Source organism: Heterocephalus glaber, unplaced genomic scaffold, assembly GCF_053883595.1.
Source record: "Heterocephalus glaber isolate CG9 unplaced genomic scaffold, H.glaber_assembly_v1.0 deba00001509, whole genome shotgun sequence".
Lineage (NCBI taxonomy): Eukaryota > Metazoa > Chordata > Mammalia > Rodentia > Bathyergidae > Heterocephalus > Heterocephalus glaber.
The window spans coordinates 46,061,860-46,080,422 of record NW_028258325.1 but is presented as its reverse complement, the minus strand read 5'-3'; the positions used below and the strand labels follow the sequence as shown (position 1 = coordinate 46,080,422).

The following is an 18,563-nucleotide window of genomic DNA, read 5'->3' as shown; positions in this document are numbered from 1 at the left end:
CCTGCTACTGATTCTTTCATAACATCTCACATTCAGGAAGCTGTATCCAAGGCAATCAAAGTCAAAAGGCAGACCAGACTCCACTGCAACTACTTGGTCAAATACCAGGAAAGATGGTAGATTTATTGGTGTGTTATAGTCCAAAATAAATGAAAGAAACAATATCATTATAAAATAAATATTCTTATGAGAGTCTTCCTGCATCCATCCAAACATCTTGTAGGGCACAAATTACTTCTGTATGTTATAAGAAGAAAATTCCTACATATTCAAATAGACACCAGTTATCGTTTAACTTGTGTCCCCCCCCATATGACAGGTTGAACTCCTAATATCTAGTACCTCAGAACGTGATCTCATTTAGAGATAGAGTCTTTAGAGAGGTCATCAAGTTAAAATGTGATCATTAGGATATGCTGTAATCCAGTATGACTGATGTCCTTGGAAAAAGAGGAAATTTGGACACAGAGACACATATAGAAAAAGACAAAGTAAAGATGCAGGGAGAACATCATGTACAAGCCAAGGAACACCTGAGGCTACCAGAAACTGGGACAGAAGACTGAAACATTCTCCCTTATGGCACTCAGAAGCAACCAGTCCTGTGACACCTGATTTTAGGCTTCCAGCCTCCAGAACAGTGAGACAGTTTATTTCTGCTGTTTAAGCCACCCAGTATGTGGTACTCTGTTATGGAAGCAAACTAATGCAACATCTGATGAGCCATGAGTTTCTGAAAACCCCCAGCCAGTGCTGCTATGAATCAACTCTGGCTACCAGAAGGCTGATCTCTGAATGGTAACAGAGGGCATATAGCTTAGCTTACCTCAGAAAATCAAAGACATATTCCACTTTGGAATAACTGTCATATATATGCAAAGGCCAATCTTAAATGACAGTTCTCTCCAAATATCACACTGCCACTTTTGCAAACCAAGGCACAGAAAGTAGGTACACACAGTAGTGTACACGCTACACATGCTCACTAACACACATACACACAGAGAGAATATATCCCTGTATTTGGCCTCAAATAGACTATTAGTGCCCATAGTTGCTGGGAATGTGGTTTCATGTGATTCCTGTCAGTTTAGCAGATGAGACTGGAACAGCTGCATCTTCAATACACATCATTGTCTTAAAAAGATGCCCAGAGTGAATTACAATTAAATTACAGAGCTGTCAAAAAGGGTTATAATTATAGCATTTATTCACCACAGTTACATGCCAGACACACACAAAAAGAACTGAAAGCTGAAGAAAAACGACAAAAAAACCCACTCCACATCACTTACCTCAACAGGAAATCTGGGTGAGGGGAGAAGGGAAGACAGTTATCATGCAAAACCCCTTTCTAATAACAACACTGCTTTGTGATTCCAGAGGGTTTTCCATTCAGAAGCTGGAAGTGCTGTGAGCCACCATCTGGTGGCAACTCCTCTCTCCTTCACAGTTGGGAAAGGAGGGCCAGCAGGGCTGCCATCACTCTCTCTGGCAGCTCCACACAAGCAAGGGAGGAGCTGGGACCAAACTCAGAGCAAGGGCAGCTCCCATAGGGGGCTGAGCAAAGGAATCAAAGTCAGGCCACTCAGGCCTGCTCCTTGTTCTGCTCTCATCTACACAAGCATATTAATTTACCCAACAGTTATTTATCATGCAGCTCTTTTGGGAAGCTTGGAAATCATTCTCACTTTTCCTGCTAGAATGACATAAGGTAAAAAAGGGGAAGAATAGCCTCAAATGCCATTTATGCTAGTCAATTCTGTTACTAATCAATAATGCATTTAGCACCACCAGAAGAATGGTACCACTCAGTCACCTCCAACCTCAGCATCCAGAAGATAAACTAAACACAGTAATGCCTGTGCAGTGAGCAAACTCCTTAAATAGAAGAAAACAAAAACAACAATATCGCCATGCATGTTTCAATCAAGCAATCAATAAATACCTACTTTGCTACCTCTAGGTCTAAGACATCATGCTAGAGATTGTCAGGGATGCTGACAGGGCCTGATTTAGACTTGCTTCTCAAGAGCTACTTATAAAGTAGTTGAAAATACAAGATACACAGAAAAATGAAGCAAGACAAGACAGTTTATATACACTATGATAAATTATTAATTCAGCCATACGCAGAAGTATGGTGGACTAAATGTTGACGTACTCCCAAAATTCGTATGTAGACCTCTTAACGCCCAGGTAACGGTATTAGGGGCACTGGGACCTCTGGCAGGTGATTAGGTCATGAAGGTGGGACCTTCAGGAATGGGATTAGTGCACTTACAGAAGAGGCTATCAAGTGTTCCCTCGCCCTTCCATCAGGTGAAGTTACAGTAAGAAAAGGCACTTTTCTGAGGAAAGAGGTCCTCACCAGACACTGAACCTGCCACCACTTCATCTTGAACTTCTCAGCCTCCTATACAGTACTGTGAGAAATAAACTTCTATTGTAAGACACCTAGCCCATGTTATCTTATTATCGCTGCCCATATGCACTAAGACAATAAGTTCAGACAAGGACAAAATTACTTGATTCTAATCAATCAGCTGCTTACTTTTGGTTCCCTAAATGTAACCACATATAGTGGCTTCCTTATCATCTTTAGGTGTACCTGAGTTTTCTCCTAAAAATGTTACTCCAATAGGTCATTCAATCTAACCTTCCTTCGTACTAGTATTGGTCAGCGGTACTTCCATTATATACAAAGCTTCTCTCCTCACCCCCAATTTAAGCTGTTACTTAGTGGCTTAAAGTGAAATGAATCACTGGGGGAAAAGGAAAACATTTTTAACAGTGTCATCTACCATAAAAGTCTATGACTTTGCGGGAGCTGTTCTCTGAATTAAAACTAAGAAGAAAGTATGTCTCGTTATTTTCGTCTCTTGTGCCCTGGTCAGATATCACTTATTGATCACGTCATTCTTTTCCTGCGCACCCCACAGTCCTCCTTAACACATAGGCAAAGGATCAAAACAAATTTGTGATATGGAAGCCATTTACAAAGTCAGGTTTTATGTCTAACTTCCTATTAATTATGTCATACATACATCACTTTAATTCTCTGGGGTTCAAATTGTGATGAGCAGAATTTGATCTCAAACATGAGTGTGACAGAGACTGACAGCTGTCCCTCAGTATTCGTTCTCCCTTTCCTCAGCAATACTGAACTCTGAGACTTGTGGCTGGGTACTTTACCATGTGGTATAAAGTTCACAGCTAAGTTCCGGTTAGTGGGATACAGGCAACTTCCAGGATGTGTGCTTAAAGAAGGGCAAATGCCATTTTTCTTCCCCTTCCTCCATCCTATTAGAACATGGACATTTTGGACCACTGGGTGAGGAACTTAGGTCCCATATGTCTGTCTGGAGTATAGCCGCCATGCTGACCCTGAGCCATCTTATTTTGGGTCTCAGTTCTTCCCCGTCAAGCTTATAACCTAAATGGTAAATGAGCACATATTAATTACACTAACCTAGGGGTCTAAGTCTTTTATCAAAACAAAGCAATGGGGGAAGAGCTGAAGGGTGTTTCCAAATAAAAATTTTAAAAAATATTCTTCTAGTTTGCTTTAAATATTTTAAATGGTGAGAATCTTGTAGTTCTATGAATTCTAGATTTATTAACATTAAAAGTAAGCAAGCACACATGCACACACATTACATAATATTTCTGCATATACATTTGCTCATATAAAATATCTCTAAGTCCATAGTATAAGACTGAGTCATAATAGTACCAAAATGTTTCAAACTACAGACCTTGAATTTTTGCCAACAGAAATCTCAGACAAATCTAAAACAAATCTGAGGATCCAAACAAGTAAATAAAAGAAAATACTGTTCTCTACAATAGCTATTGGACTTTTAACAGCCTTTTACCCAACACACACACACACACACAATACTGTCCACACCCAGAAAGAGTTATGGGAGATAGATTTCTGTTCATATCAGCCCTTGAATCCCCTATACAGGGCTCTACTGTGAATTACACAAACACAATCCCACACACTCACATGCACAGAAACTTTAAACACTTTCTAAAAGCGTTTAGAAAAGTTTGTGGGGCCTTACTGATAGTCTGTTTTGTATGGCAGGGTTTTTTTTGGTACTGGGGGTTGAACCCAGGACCTATTTTAAAGTACAGTCACTATACTGGGCAATCCATTTCTTGGCTTTTCTGTAGTCTGGCTAAGGGACTAGATGGTCATATAAAACATCAGCAAGACCCTTGTGCCACTTTTATATAATTCACACGAGAGTCATGTGCAGGGGTTTAAAGGCTGACGAGAACAGACTTCTACCTCCCATAACTCTTTCTGGGTGTGGACATTATTGATTTTTGGTAGGTGTAGTCAAGAAAGGGAATCTGATGTCTTTTTAATTTTTAATGTCAGATCTTTTTTTTTAAATCCTCTTAAGAATGACTTTACTTGTTCTTTTTTTCTTTTGCCTCAATCCTCACTGTTCCCTGACTTACTGTCAAGCAAAGCTAGCCAGAAATTACAAGAGACTACATAAAGATTATTTTCTTCTGATACTAGAGATGGAACTCAGGGATTCACATATGCCATGTTTGTGCTCTGCCACTGTGCTATACCTCAGTGTAAAGTTTTTAAAGATTTGTTTTGAGACAGGGTATTGTTAAATTGCCCTGGGTAGCCTTGAACTTGTGATCCTCCTGTCTTAGCCTCCCAGATAGCTGGAATTACAAGTGTGTGCCAATATACCTGGCTCAAGGGTATAAAGAATGTAATGATACACTTTACTTTTTAGTTTCATTAAATTATTTTCTTTGTTGAAACATGTATCATCCTAGGAGAGATCTAAACCCCATCAACCTAGAACAGAAAGAAACAGGAGTCTAAAGGATCTGCTTGCCTGATACTAAAGAACTCATTCATCCACGCTCAGCAAATGCATCACATAGTCTCAATAACAACCAATTTACATCACAAAGTGAGGATCTTCTAAAATAATGAGCAAACTACCAATAAAAAAGGCAGGAATATACAGCATAGGGTACAAACCAGAGAAGCCTACGTACTCATGGACCCACATCAAGGTATTTGGACTGTTACATGGGAAAAGGACATCCTAGACCCGCAATCTTCTAACCTGCAAGGGACCTGACAGGTGTTCTCCAAGCACGCCTCTGTGTAGGATCACCTAGCCTGTTTCCTGCATAAGGATGCCTGGCCAAGAATTCCACTGAGGCGGATGAAATGCAGCTTGCTACCATTCATACCAAGTGCCAGGCTGGGTCTGCCAGCAAAGGGCTGTGTCCTACTGCTGGAAGAGCAGTCTTTTCCTCATTGTCAAAGGGAAGCTTTGTAGCAAGTATTTCTAATCTACTGGCCCCTGCCCCTTAGGAGGTACGTACCAGATGAACTCCAAAGGAAAGGCAGATGAATGGGGGTAGTACTGTGTGTCCTTTTGGGTAACTGGTACAGTATGATACTTCCAGTCAGGAAGGGAGAGTTAAGGGGGGGGGGAGAACCAACTTCATTCACAGGTATGCAACCTATGCAGTTCCTGAGGCCCCTGCACTTGTTTTAATGCTTTTATTTCATTGCCTTAAATTCTTAATACTTTTCAAAAAGATTTACTTTCATTTTTTTCCTGGAACCCACAAATTATATGGTTTCTCTTGACATTTAGGATGACACAGTGAAGTGCAAAGGAGTTAGGAACTACTTGGAGCAGTCACTTCTGGGGATCCAGGTCAACACGCAATGCTGGACTCCAGGGTGAAGAAAGGCAGGGACCTCATGAGCCATGGTATGTCATGGAAAAAGAAGACTTCAGTCATACCCTTGTAGGGGGCACTTAGGGTGAGTAATCTGGAACTAACTGCTCCTCCTAGAATGTGAACATATTGTGCGTAGCTGAGAGAATAATTACTCTCCAAGTACCAAATCACACAAGTGCTTCAGATGGTTGGTGATGTCCCCTGTCTTCTTAGCCAACCTGTCCTGATTATGCTGCTACTAGCACAAGACAGCAGGAAGGAAAAGCAAAGAGAAATTGCTTTACTGGCTGATTTGATCATAGACACTTCTACTGGCTTCTTTAATAATGTGAAGTTTCAGGGTTTGAACGGCATTCTTGTCTGCCTTCCTGTCTCCCTCTGTCACATTTCAACATTTCTACCCTGCTCTTTTATTAAAAGTTCTTATCACATTAAAAACAGCATGGTACTGGCAGAGAAACAGACCTGAGGATCAGTGGAATAGATTAGAAGGTGCAGAAACAACTCCAGACACACTCAGCCACCTCATCTTTGACAAAGGAGCCAACCACCCTCATTGGAGGAAAGACAGCCTATTTAATAAATGGTGTTGGAAAAACTGGATTTCAACCAGCCAAAGATTAAAACTATACTCCTATCTTTCACCATGCACTAAACTAAGATAGAAGTGAATTAAAGATCTAAATATTAAGACAAAAACACTAAACTTGCTGGAAGATAAGTTAGGTAGAACTCTTGAAGACATTGGCATAGGAAAAGACTTTCTAAACAAAACCTAGTAGCATGGGAACTAGCACAAAGAATCAACAACTGGGATCTCATTTTATTAAAAAGCTTCTGCACTGCAAGAGAAACCACTAACAGAGCTAAGAGACAACCTACAATGTGGGAAAAAAAATTTTAGCAGCTGTTCCTCAGACAAAGGACTACTATCTAGAATATATAAAGAACTGAAAAAAATCAGACCCCTCCAAATTTAAAGACCCAATTCAAAAATGGGCATCTGAAATGAACAGACATTTCTCAAGAAGTAAAAGCAGCAAATAAGCATATGAAAAAATGTTCAACATCACTGGTCATTCAAGAGATGCAGATGAAAACAACACTGAGATTCCACCTCACCCCAAAAGAATGGCTGCTATCAAGAAATCAACCAATAACAAATGCTGGCGGGGGTGTGGGGAGAAAGGAACCCTTCTCCATTGTTGGTGGGACTGCAGACTGGTGCAACCACTGTGGAAATCAGTATGGAGATACCTCAAACAACTAGGACTAGAGGTCCCATTTGACCCAGCTATTCCCTTGCTGGGTATCTTCCCAAAAGAATTAAAAGAATCATACCACAGCAATATATGTGCACCCATGTTTATAGCGGCCCAGTTTGTAATAGCTAAAGCTTGGAAACAGCCCAAGTGCCTATCGACTAGAAACTGGATAAAGAAGATGTGGGTTTTTTTAATAAAATGGAGTACTACTCAGCCACAATGAACAAGAAACTAGAGACATTTATAGCTAAATGGATGCATATTGAGACCATACTCTTAAGTGAAATAAATAGGACACATGTGTAAATTCCGAAGTTTCTCTAGTGTGAGAAACTGAAAGTGTAAATAAGGATTAAAGTGATTAAAATGAGTAACTTATAATTGCAAATAAGAAGAAAAGGTCCAAAGGTGTAGGGGTGGTGGGAGGGGAAGGGGAAAGGAAAGGAGGGAAAGGAAAAATTATGAGAAAAGAAAAAAAAACGGAAATGAAGTCTATGTAAATAGGGACGGGTGGAGGGGTGAAAGGAGCACAGGTAATGGGGAAAAAATAAGAACCAAGATACATCATGTACAGGTACAAACACCCAATGATAAATGTAAACATAGTGTATACCTAAAATGTACCAATAAAAGAATTTAAGCAAAAAAAATTCTTATCACAAGGTGAAATATTAGCAAACCTAATATTGTTAGAATCAACAAGGAAACTTCATCACTATTGTATGTATTCCACACACCCACTAACTCAACAAGTAGACAACAACTTGACTACTTGTTGATTAGAATGAAGCGTACTCTCTTAGTGAAAATAAGTATCTCACATTTTCAAATTGATAGCATAATGGAGGTCTTGAGACTTAGCTTACTATTATCCCTAGGTGATGGATCATAGGTAGTTTTTTTTTTTTTTTTGGTACCAGGGATCGAACTTGGGTCCTTGCGCTTGTGCAGCAGGTGGCGAAACCACTGAGCTAAATCCCCGCCCCATAGGTAGTTTTTATTATCACATTTATATTCACACTTACACTCAAAGCATTTATATTCATGTTTATGTTAAAAATATTTTATGAATAGAAATTATTTCAAATGATTTAACCTTAGTAAAAGTTATACATAAAAGTTCTATATACTTTAGAAATATCTTTTTCCATATAAACTGCTAATAGACTAATTAGTAATTACTTTAACCTATTCATTAAAACTGGTTCCTTAAGCATGTCTATTTAGCAATACTTTGATGTCCAGCTGAAATTATAGCAGCCTTTCATATTTGAAATTCTTAAGAATGTCATTTAATTTTTTAAATTTAGAGTTTGAAAAACGGAAAAAAAACACAAACAAAAATCACTCACAATCCAATTACATGAAAAATTATATATAAAATAAAAAGTAAAATATATTCCAACCTGTTTAACTATACATAAACAGACTGATATACAAACACATCTTTTAGAAATAGAAGAATTATAATTTCTACTTCTTTGAATCAAAGTAAATCATGTACATGTATACTGGGCAGTACATTTACACATTTACAGTACCTTACCCTTTTTAATGTCCACACATTATTTATTTAGCCAATTTTCCTATTGTTAAAAAATAGGCTGCTTCCAATTTCTTGCCTTTAGATATATAGCCTCAATGAAGACCTCTGTTCACGTACTTTATTTACTCTTATTTCTCAAGATAAGGTCTCACTACGTTGCCCAGGCTGGCCTTGAACTTCTACTCCAGCAGTCCTCCCGCCTCAAGCTCCCAAACAGCTGATACCACAGGTATGTGTCCCCCTGCATTTGACTGTAAATATGTGCTGTTATATATGCTCTTACTTCTTCAAAATTCTTAAGATCATCACTCCTTATATAGTGAACAGAAATGTTAAATCTTAATAAATGCTATCAAGTTAGCCTCTTAAGAGGTTGAACAATTACACTGTCACAGTATAAGAGTGTCCACTTTCTCAAATCTTTTATTGTACTTAACATTATTAATTTTTAAAATTGTCCCTAATCTGATTCTTGAAAAAAAAAAAACCTTTTCATTCACATCTCCTAAGCAACTTTTAAAATATATTTTCGCCATGTGTGAAATTTCTGTAAATGTATTCACATCTGCTGTCTGTTTTTCCACTGGCCACATTCCTTGTTTGCTGTTCACTCATGGTTACTTACTGCTCAGGTTCCCTATCCACGCTAGTGGAAATCACTCCGCCACCATACCCTCATTTTAAGGACCTAACACCGATCAAGGACATACCAGTTTTACTAATTATCCTTTTCCTGTTTTCACACCCTTGCACACAGGAATAGAGGACAGGTATCTATGACTAAGAATGAGCAAGAGCTGAAAGCTTCCCAGTGTACTAGGAAGTTCTAATACGAAGATGGTGCGATGGAAAGCATCAAACCACCGCACACACAGCCATGAAGTTATTTCCTTCATTCGAATAATTTCATGGGTAACACACAGCAGTCAGAATCACAGCATACCTCAGCACACCGTGAGCAGCCTTTGAGAGACAGAGCCATCTATTCTTCCAAGAAACTTAAAAATAATCATATACTGCACACTCATTAGTCCATATAAAAAAATCTGGATGTTTTTAAAAAGCTAAAATAAAATGTAGCCCCAAATGGCAAAAGTTTTGAATGGAATGTTTTATGCCTTTTCTTTAGATTCTGTAAATGTTATTTTAATTTCATTTAAAAATAAATTTATGAAAATTAGTGATTCTGTTTGCTCAACTGTGAATATAATAAAAACACTATATTCTGTGCCTTGAAAAGATGAATTTTATGGTACCTATGTCTCAATAAAATTTTTTTTGAAAGATGAGTTTTGCTATGTTGCCCAGGTTGGCCCCAAACGAACTTTTGGGCTCAAGCAATCATCCTGCCTCAGCCTCCCTATTAGCTGGGATTATAGGCACATATAACTGTGTCCAGGTCTGAAGTTGTTATATGTTAAAGTGAATTTTAGTAGCTGAAACACTATTCTATGTACACAGCTGGTATACAGGACCTTAATTTTGCTTCAAAAAATTAAGTGGCTTTAAAAATATTGTCTAATTTTTAAAAAGTAAATTCTTTAATTTTTTTTTGGTACCGGGGATCGAACTCAGGTCCTTGCGCTTGTGCAGCAGGTGGCGAAACCACTGAGCTAAATTCCCAGCCCTATTCCTTTAATTTTTGCATTAATTTTTACATTAAAAATTCTAGAAAGTAGTAGAATGTCTAAAAGCTGTAGCGGAAGTCTCTTTCCAGCCCCTGTATTTGGCAATGGTATCTGATGAGCACAGAGTTGGCAGTTACTTCAATTATCAACGAAATCACTGGTTAGCATATCTGAAAACATCTGGGTGGTTTTCATCCTAAGACAACTTACAGTCTATGCATAGAGCGATCTATGTTCCTGACATGTTATTGGAAATAAGTTTCCCAGTGGGAGAGAAAATACCATTAGAGATAGTCATTCCTTCTCTTTCTACTCTGGCACAGCTTCTGAGTTCTCAGCTGCTGATAAATGAAGATTTCACTATGTTGAATTATTTCATATAAAAATTAAGTTCTAGGTTAATTAAAAGCCACAGAGAATAAACTGATTCCATTTATCAACAGCATAATATAATGGACAAGAGCTCTCTGGCTATTCTATTAGAACTTTTTATTTGAATGCTAAGGCACAATGAAAGGGAGAGTTTGCAACAAATATTGCATTTAGGATGTTAAAAAGGAAGCCAAAGTAATCACCATGTTAAAAGTATAATTCTTTTACTGTAATGATTTTGGTAAAAACAGACTTCTGCATGTTTTAAAGTTTCTACTCTTTAAGAAGAAATAGAATAAAAATTGGAACAAATGAAAATTTCCTGAGTTATGGTAGCCTGGTGTATGGAAAGACACACTATCCCCATCTTGGGATCCTAAAAGCCAGAAGTTTAGATTAACTTTCAAAAGTGTGAAATCCATTCTTAGATGCTCAGGGAAGAGAAAACTTCTCTCTGGAAAGAAACTTTCTGGTGTTATTGTTTGTTTTGTTTTGTTGGTTTGTTTCTTTTGGGGAAGCTCTTAGGGAGTGAAGCATGAATCATACCAGTATTGGTTAAGACTTCAAACTGAAGAAAAGCATAAAATGTTAGGTTCCTTCTAACCAAGACTGCTCCTCAAATCTACGTTAACTTACTGCTCAGTGCATAAAAACAGTGCCATTAGGATACCAATAACATCATAACTAAAAATTTGCAAGTTGGAGTCAGTGGCCTGCTTTACACAATATCTGTCACCCAATTCCAGCACTTCCTATACTTCTTCCTTTTTTGGTTTGGCACCTTAACAAGTTTGGTTTTGGTTTTGGTTCTGGTGGGCTACATCTCATTCAAGTGGTTGTTTCTCTGATCATCTTGCCACAGCAGTATAATTGAGAAGTGTCTTACTAGAGACAGCCTTCGTTAGGAGTGGCTTTGCTGTTATGTTTGTGACAAGGTCCTCAAAGTGCTGCTCCATCCCAAGGGTGGTAAAAAGGAATGCACCAAAACACAACCAAAAACCAGGAGACTGATAAAATACCAAAGTCCACCTGATGAATGAAAACCAGAGGAAAATTTCTACTGAATACTAAGCAATTTATGGCTGTTCAGGCTTTACTGCATCTGAATCACCAAAAGAAAAACTTAGTGCCCCAGGCTCAATACTTTGGTCTCAACTGGAAATGTACATTTTTTTCTATGCCAATTAGTTTTTCCTTTAACTTTAAGAGCATAAATCTTTCATTGTTTCATTGCTTAAAAAAATCAGCATGAGGACTAGACAAATTTTTTTTTCCATCCTATGGATACTAAAGGGACATGGCCATAGCACAAAGAAAAATGATATTTGTGAGATACAACAGAGTACCTAGACATAAGTAATAAAATTATCTCATAAATATAGCATAAGAGCTCTTCTGGGGCAAGTTTTATGTATGTCTGCTCCTCCACAGGTACTAAGCAGTTTAGTGTAACTTTCCTATTTTTTTCCCTACATTTCCTCCTATTTCCTTAGAAAGTATCCTCCACCCAATCCAAGGAACAGACGAGTGAAAAAATACTACTGTATTATAGAAGGGTGGAATGAGATCATTACGGGTCTGCTTCTTCCCAGATTCAACTCGAGAGCCAGACTCTAACGTCAGAGACCCTGGTAACACACATTCCCTCAGGAGAAGCTGCTTGCTCCTCTCTTTGAGGTTCACAGCCAGTTGCTGCACAATTCCTTGAAGAAATCACAGTTTAATGATGGAAGGTATATGGTCACTCAGTTTAATGTATGCTTTTTAAATCTAAAAATAAAATCAGGTTTATTTGAGATTTAAATAAAGGATGCTTGAGAAATCAACTCCTTTATACCCCTAAATAACAAATAACTATAGAACTGCATGGAGGAATCAGATTTACAGCAAATCTGTGATTTCTTTTTTTGGTATTGGGGATCAAACTCGGGTCCTTGCGCTTCTGAGGTAGGTGGCATAACCACTGAGCTAAATCCCTGGCCCCAAATCTGTGATTTCTAATGGGGAAACTTAAGACATATGTCATCAATAGAGTCATATAATCAAGAAAAATAAAATACTTTCAGAAACAAAATAACACTATACAATAAGGAAATGAAGAGAGCTAACAGACTGTGTAACCTCCCCAGGGATGTGGCAAAAGCTTCACTGTCTGAGTCACAGAAAATTATACTGGGCCTGGCTTTCACAAACACACTGTAAAGTCATGCACTGGCCAGAGGTGTGTGAGATGAGGTGGGGGTGAGAGGGAGGGGAGAAGGAAGTTTAGTGGGAGTATTGCATAGAATGTTTACCCTAGCTCCCCTTGTCCTAATTTTGATTTCTACTTTCTTAAAGAGAAAAATATGTGCCATCTAAATAAATTATTTTGTTTGTTTGTTTGTTTTTGTGTTTGAGACAGGGTCTCGCTATGTAGTTCAACCTGCCTTGGAACCCAGACAGGCTTCGAACTCACAATGATCCTCCAGCTTCAGCCTCAAAATGTTCTGACCACTACTAATTGAAATAGATGTATTGCAATACCTACTCAATGTACCCCATTAGGAGAGTTCTTATTTATCTGGTACTAGTGAAGAATAAGGTTAATTAAATGTTATCCTTCTTAGTAACATTTTTTTTCAAAAGCTAGAGCATTTTGAATGGAAATTTCTCTATTTAGATTATACATTAAATAGAAGATTGGACTTAATGTCTCAGAACCAATACTACATGCAATAAATGATAGCTTAAGGAAAAACTGAAATATACATGGATAGTCTATCGCTCTCAATGGCCCTTTAAAACACTGTGCCTATTTAAAAATGTTTTCTTGGGCTGGGGATTTAGCTCAGTGGTTCTGCTGCCGGCCTCACAAGCGCAAAGTCTTGAGTTTGATCCTGGTACCCACCCCCCAAAAAGTTTTCTCCTCTTTCTTTCACATTTCTTACTAGGCCGTTGAGTCTGATTCTCACCATTGCTTCACCTTTTAAATTTTATTGTTTCTTGTGCTTGTGAGATGGAGATTTTGCTCATCAAGCTTGACAAGGTTTTATATGTAAAGAGAGAATCACTAGGTGGTGAGATGCTGAGACCACAGAGCTCCCCAAGGAGTTTAGTGCAAGCAGGCAACTGACATCTGTTTTAGCTGCTTTGGTTCTGTTTATGTCTAGGTGCTTTGCTGCTTCTTAGATGCATGAGGTTATTGTACAAGATACATCCAGGTATTTTTGTATACTAAAAACAACAGGAAAAAGATGGCTTCTGTCTCTTTAATTTGCAATTCAGAACAGCCACTTTAAACCATACCTGAAGCATCAGCATGCAGAGCCTCACTGTGGGCATTCTTTGTAAGTTTAATTTCCTCCGTGGCCATGACTTTGTTAAATGTTACTGAAATAAAAAGTACAGCATGCAAATCTATGAACACAAAGCTTACAGAAATAAGGAGTGAAAGTGCCCCACAACTATATTATCAATTCTGTCCTACATCTTCCACATCAATGAAAATAAGAACATTACCTTCACTGTGTCCATGCATATAATATGTAATACAAGGGAAGAGAGGGAAGAAACACAGTGATACCTGTAATAAAACACCAAGATTATTATTGCCTTTCACAGTCTATAAAAGCTGAGCATCCATCAAATTGGTGACCCATGTCTTGAGGAAGAAATTTACTGTATCCCTCAGACCTGGAAAGGAAAGGTAAGATCAGTTCAGAGACACGTTCCTTTTTACTATCAGCAGCATCAGTGTTCACAATGAATGAACCTACTTCATCCCCAAACTATGCATAAGAAAAATAGAACTTGCCAAATTTATAATCTTTTCACATTTCAATTATTTTATTTCAAAATGATCTCTAATATCTAAAGATTTATATTCTGTTACTATAGTATGATTTTTTCATAATACTCCTAGGAGAAGAGAACAAGTTTATAAAACATTAATAATCCACTAACAGTATTTTCTATTGTTACTGCATTATTTTCCCAGTAATTCAAAATTCTTTGCAGATACTCATTCTCATAGATGTTATGAGGGAAAAAAATACCCTGGACTGGAAAAAAACTTTTTAAACACTTAAATTTACCATGGTCAAGGTTGTGGTTATGATTTGAGTGTATTCCCCAAGGGCTCATGAAAAGGTGATGGAAGCTTAAGAAGTAGAACCCCGTGGGAAATGATTGGATCACTGGGCACACTGTCCTCAGAAAGGATTCTGGTAGCTTCTGTAGGACCCTGGTTGTTCTTGAGAAAGCAAGTTGTCATAAAACCACAAGCCTAAGCCCTTCCCACTCTCTGGCTTCCTCTCTCACCATCAAATATTCTCCTCTCACCCACACTCCAGCCATGATGCCATATGCTATGATGTAACACAGTCATGGAGACCCTCACCAGAGCAGAGCAGGAGAGACTCTATGCCCCAGAACCTCAAAATCTGTGAGCTAAGTAAACCTCTTTTCTTTATAAAGTATATACTCAGCCCTGGGTATTTTGTTATAACAACAGAAAACAGACTAATATCCCTCATCTTTGTCCTCCTGGGCCACCATTATAAGTGTTTCCATTTTAAGTTCTGTTTCTTTAGGAAATTCACATGCTGTTCTAGCTCATGCCCTTGGGTTCCTTTGGCACCTATCTTCCTGCTTAGTATGAGTATTCATCCAATGCCTTAATGTTATATTTTTCCAACCTCTCATATCTTTTCAAGTATCAACCACATTTCTCTGTATTTCCACAAATCTCAAACTGCTGACCTTTGGAATTTCTATACCTTTGATCAGCAGTTACCTACAACGTTTTGTCATGAGGCCATTGTATCTTTTCCCTCATAGTTACAGCCATATTTTGACTACCCTCCCTTCTGTGCCTAGAAACTCCCATATCCTGGAACAGTGGATGTTTTGAGCAAGTTTTCCATCCTCTCTACTTGTACATAACATATGAAATATTTCCTTACACACAACATTCTTTTTTTTGACCTGTTCCATTTCAAGTTCTTATTAAAGGACTCATGTCACTTGTGGAAAGTAAAAAACAAACAATATATTTTGTATACTTTTAATCAACATTGCAACACAAAGGCCTAATTCTTTAAAAAGTCCTAAATGTATTACTTCCACCCAGTCTTAATGCTATTTAACTTCTTGCAATGACTAACACACTCTCCACATAAATGTCATCTCTCCATCTGGAACTGACCAGATCAATCCAAGAAGCAGTAACTAGTTCAGGGGATCAATCCACTTTCAAAGAGTTACCTCTATTTCCCATGTGTCTCAGCCCACTCAGGCTGTAGTAACAAAATACCACGGACTGATGGATTCTAAGCCACAGAAATTTATTTCTCACAGTTCTGAAGGCTGGAAGACCAAGATCAGGATGCCAGCAGATCCAGTGTCAGTAAGGGTTCACTTTCTGGTTTACTGATGGCATCTTCTGGCTGTGTCCTCACATGATTGGGTGCATAGCAAGCAATTTGAAGCATCCTTTATAAAGATGCTGATCTCACTCATGAGGGCTATGCCCATATGGCCTAATCACTACCTAAAGGCCTCACCACCTAACACTATAACCTTGGAGGTTAGGATTTTAACACAGGAATGGGGAAGGGGGTTAGACCACAGTACTATGCTTTTACTTTCATTTTGTTTATCTCTGAAATTAGCTATAGTATTAATGGCTCCTTAAGCAATTTTGATTCCTTTTATGTAGCTCTTAGATGCTTCTTTAACTGAATTGTTCTGTACTTCCCCACTTTAAAAATTCCAGTATCTGGAGACACCTCAAAAAACTAGGATTAGAGGTCCCATTTGATCCAGCTATTCTCCTGCTGGGTATCTTCCCAAAAGACTTAAAAGAATCATACCAAAGAGATATATGTGCACCCATGTTCATAGCGGTACAGTTTGTAATAGCTAAAACTTGGAAACAGCAAAATTGCCCATCAACTGGAGACTGGATAAAGAAAATGTGGGAGTTTTAAAAAAATAAAATGGAGTACTATGCAGCCATAAAGAATGAGAAACTATGAGACATTTACAACTAAATGGATGTGCACTGAGGCCATACTCTTAAGTGAAATATATAGGAACAACATGTGTAAATACCAAATAGTTTCTCTGGTGTGAGAAACTGAAAGTGTAAATAAGGGTCACAATGTATAATAGATAACGTGAAATAGAAAGTAAAGGTCCAAATTGGAAGGGGAAGTGGGAGGGGTAGGGGAAAGGAATAAATACAAGAAAAGAAAAAAAAAATCCAGTATCACTGAAGAGTTGGATATTTGGGGCCGGGGATTTAGCTCACTGGTGCTGCACCTGCCTCACAAGCACAAGACCCTGAGTTTGATCCCTGGTATGGGGGGGGGGGGGGACGGCACGGCATCCCCAGGGTCGAGAAGCACCAGTAGCACACCCACCCTTTGAAATGAGAAGACATGTAAACAAGTCTCAGAACCATACTTCCAGATCACCTAAAGCAAGCCCAAAGGGAAACGAGATGAAACAATCTAAAACTCAACGACCTGGACTCCCTGAACTGGCAACAAAAGAGGATCTGGAAAAAATCAAATCAGAAATAATTTCTCAGATAACAGCAGAGATTGTGCCCATAGTGCAAGACATGATTAATAAATCTAGAGAGGATGCAGATAAAAAAATGGAGGAGCTGAGAAATATGATGGAATCCAAATATAGGAAACAAATGGAATCCCTAAAACAAATGCAAACAGATTTCCAGGAAATTAAAAACTCCATTGAAAGTTAATGCAGCAGAATGAACCAATGTGAGGACAGAATTTCAGATATAGAAGATAAGATTGCAATTAGTGACCAGGAAAAGAAAAATTTCTTTAAAATAATAAGGGACCTCAAGAAATCAATCCAGCAGCTGCTAGACGATGCAAACAAGAATAACATAAGACTGACTGGAGTCAATGAAGAAACAGGAGAGAATACAGACAACATGAAAAAGCTGTTCACAGAAGTGATGGCAGAAAACTTCCCGGGGTGGGGGGGGTATCTTCCAAAAAGAATTAAAAGAATCATACCACAGCGATATATGTACACCCATGTTTATAGTGGCATGGTTCATAACAGTTAAAGCTTGGAAACAGCCCAAGTGCCCATCAACTGGAAACTGATAAAGAAGATGTGGTTTTTTTTTTTTTTTTATAAAATGGAGTACTACTCAGCCATAAAGAATGAGAAATTAGAGACATTTATAGCTAAGTGGATGCATATTGAGGCCATATTCTTAAGTGAAATAAATGGGACATGCATGTGTAAATACCGAATGGTTTTTCTAGTGTGAGAAACTGAAGGTATAAATAATGATTAAAACAAATAATTGATAATTTGAAATAGGAAGAAAAGGTCCAAAGGGGTAGGGAAAGTGGGAGGGGAAGGGAAAAGGAAAGAAGGGAAAGGAAAAATTATGAGAAAAGAAAAAAAATGGAAACACAGTCTACGTAAATAGAGAAGGGTGAAGGGGGGGAAGGGAGCACAGGGAATGGGGAAAAAATAAGAACCAAGACCCATCACGTGCAGGTATAGACACCCAATGATAAATGTAAATGTATTGTACACCTAAAATGGACCAATAAAAGAATTTAAGCAAAAGAAAAAATGAAAAAAACAACTTCCCAAGCAGGGGAAAAGAACCTGACATACAGATAAGTGAAGCATGTAGGATTCCAACTAGCCTTGATCAAAAAAAAAATCTACACATAGGCATATAATAGTTAAGATTCCAGAAAACCAACAGAAGAACAAAATTCTATAAGCAGTTAGAGAAAAGAAACTAATCACATACAAAGGAAAGCCCATCAGAATCACAGCAGACTTCTCAACACAAACCCTCAAGGCAATAAGAGCTTCAAGTATCGTATTCCAAGCCCTAAAGGAAAACAGCCTCCAACCCAGATTGATGTACCCTGCAAAACTATCTTTCAAAATGGATGGAGAAATAAGATACTGTCATGACAAAGAGCACATTAAGAACTTCATGAATACCAA

The 18,563-nt window shown here is 38.1% G+C and overlaps 1 protein-coding gene across 4 annotated transcripts in view; it reads right to left on the bottom strand.

The window, feature by feature from the left end:
• The window catches only part of Cracd (capping protein inhibiting regulator of actin dynamics), a 279,740-nt gene that overhangs the window by 115,669 nt on the left and 145,508 nt on the right, over positions 1–18,563 (bottom strand). The window contains exon 3 of one of the 4 annotated variants that reach the window (XM_087187700.1): positions 14,061–14,124. The exons of the other annotated variants lie outside the window; for them this stretch is intronic. Within the exon in view, the coding sequence (XP_087043826.1) occupies positions 14,061–14,079 (19 nt within the window). The 5' untranslated portion in view covers positions 14,080–14,124. The remainder of the gene's footprint in view (positions 1–14,060; positions 14,125–18,563) is intronic. 4 annotated transcript variants of the gene reach the window in all.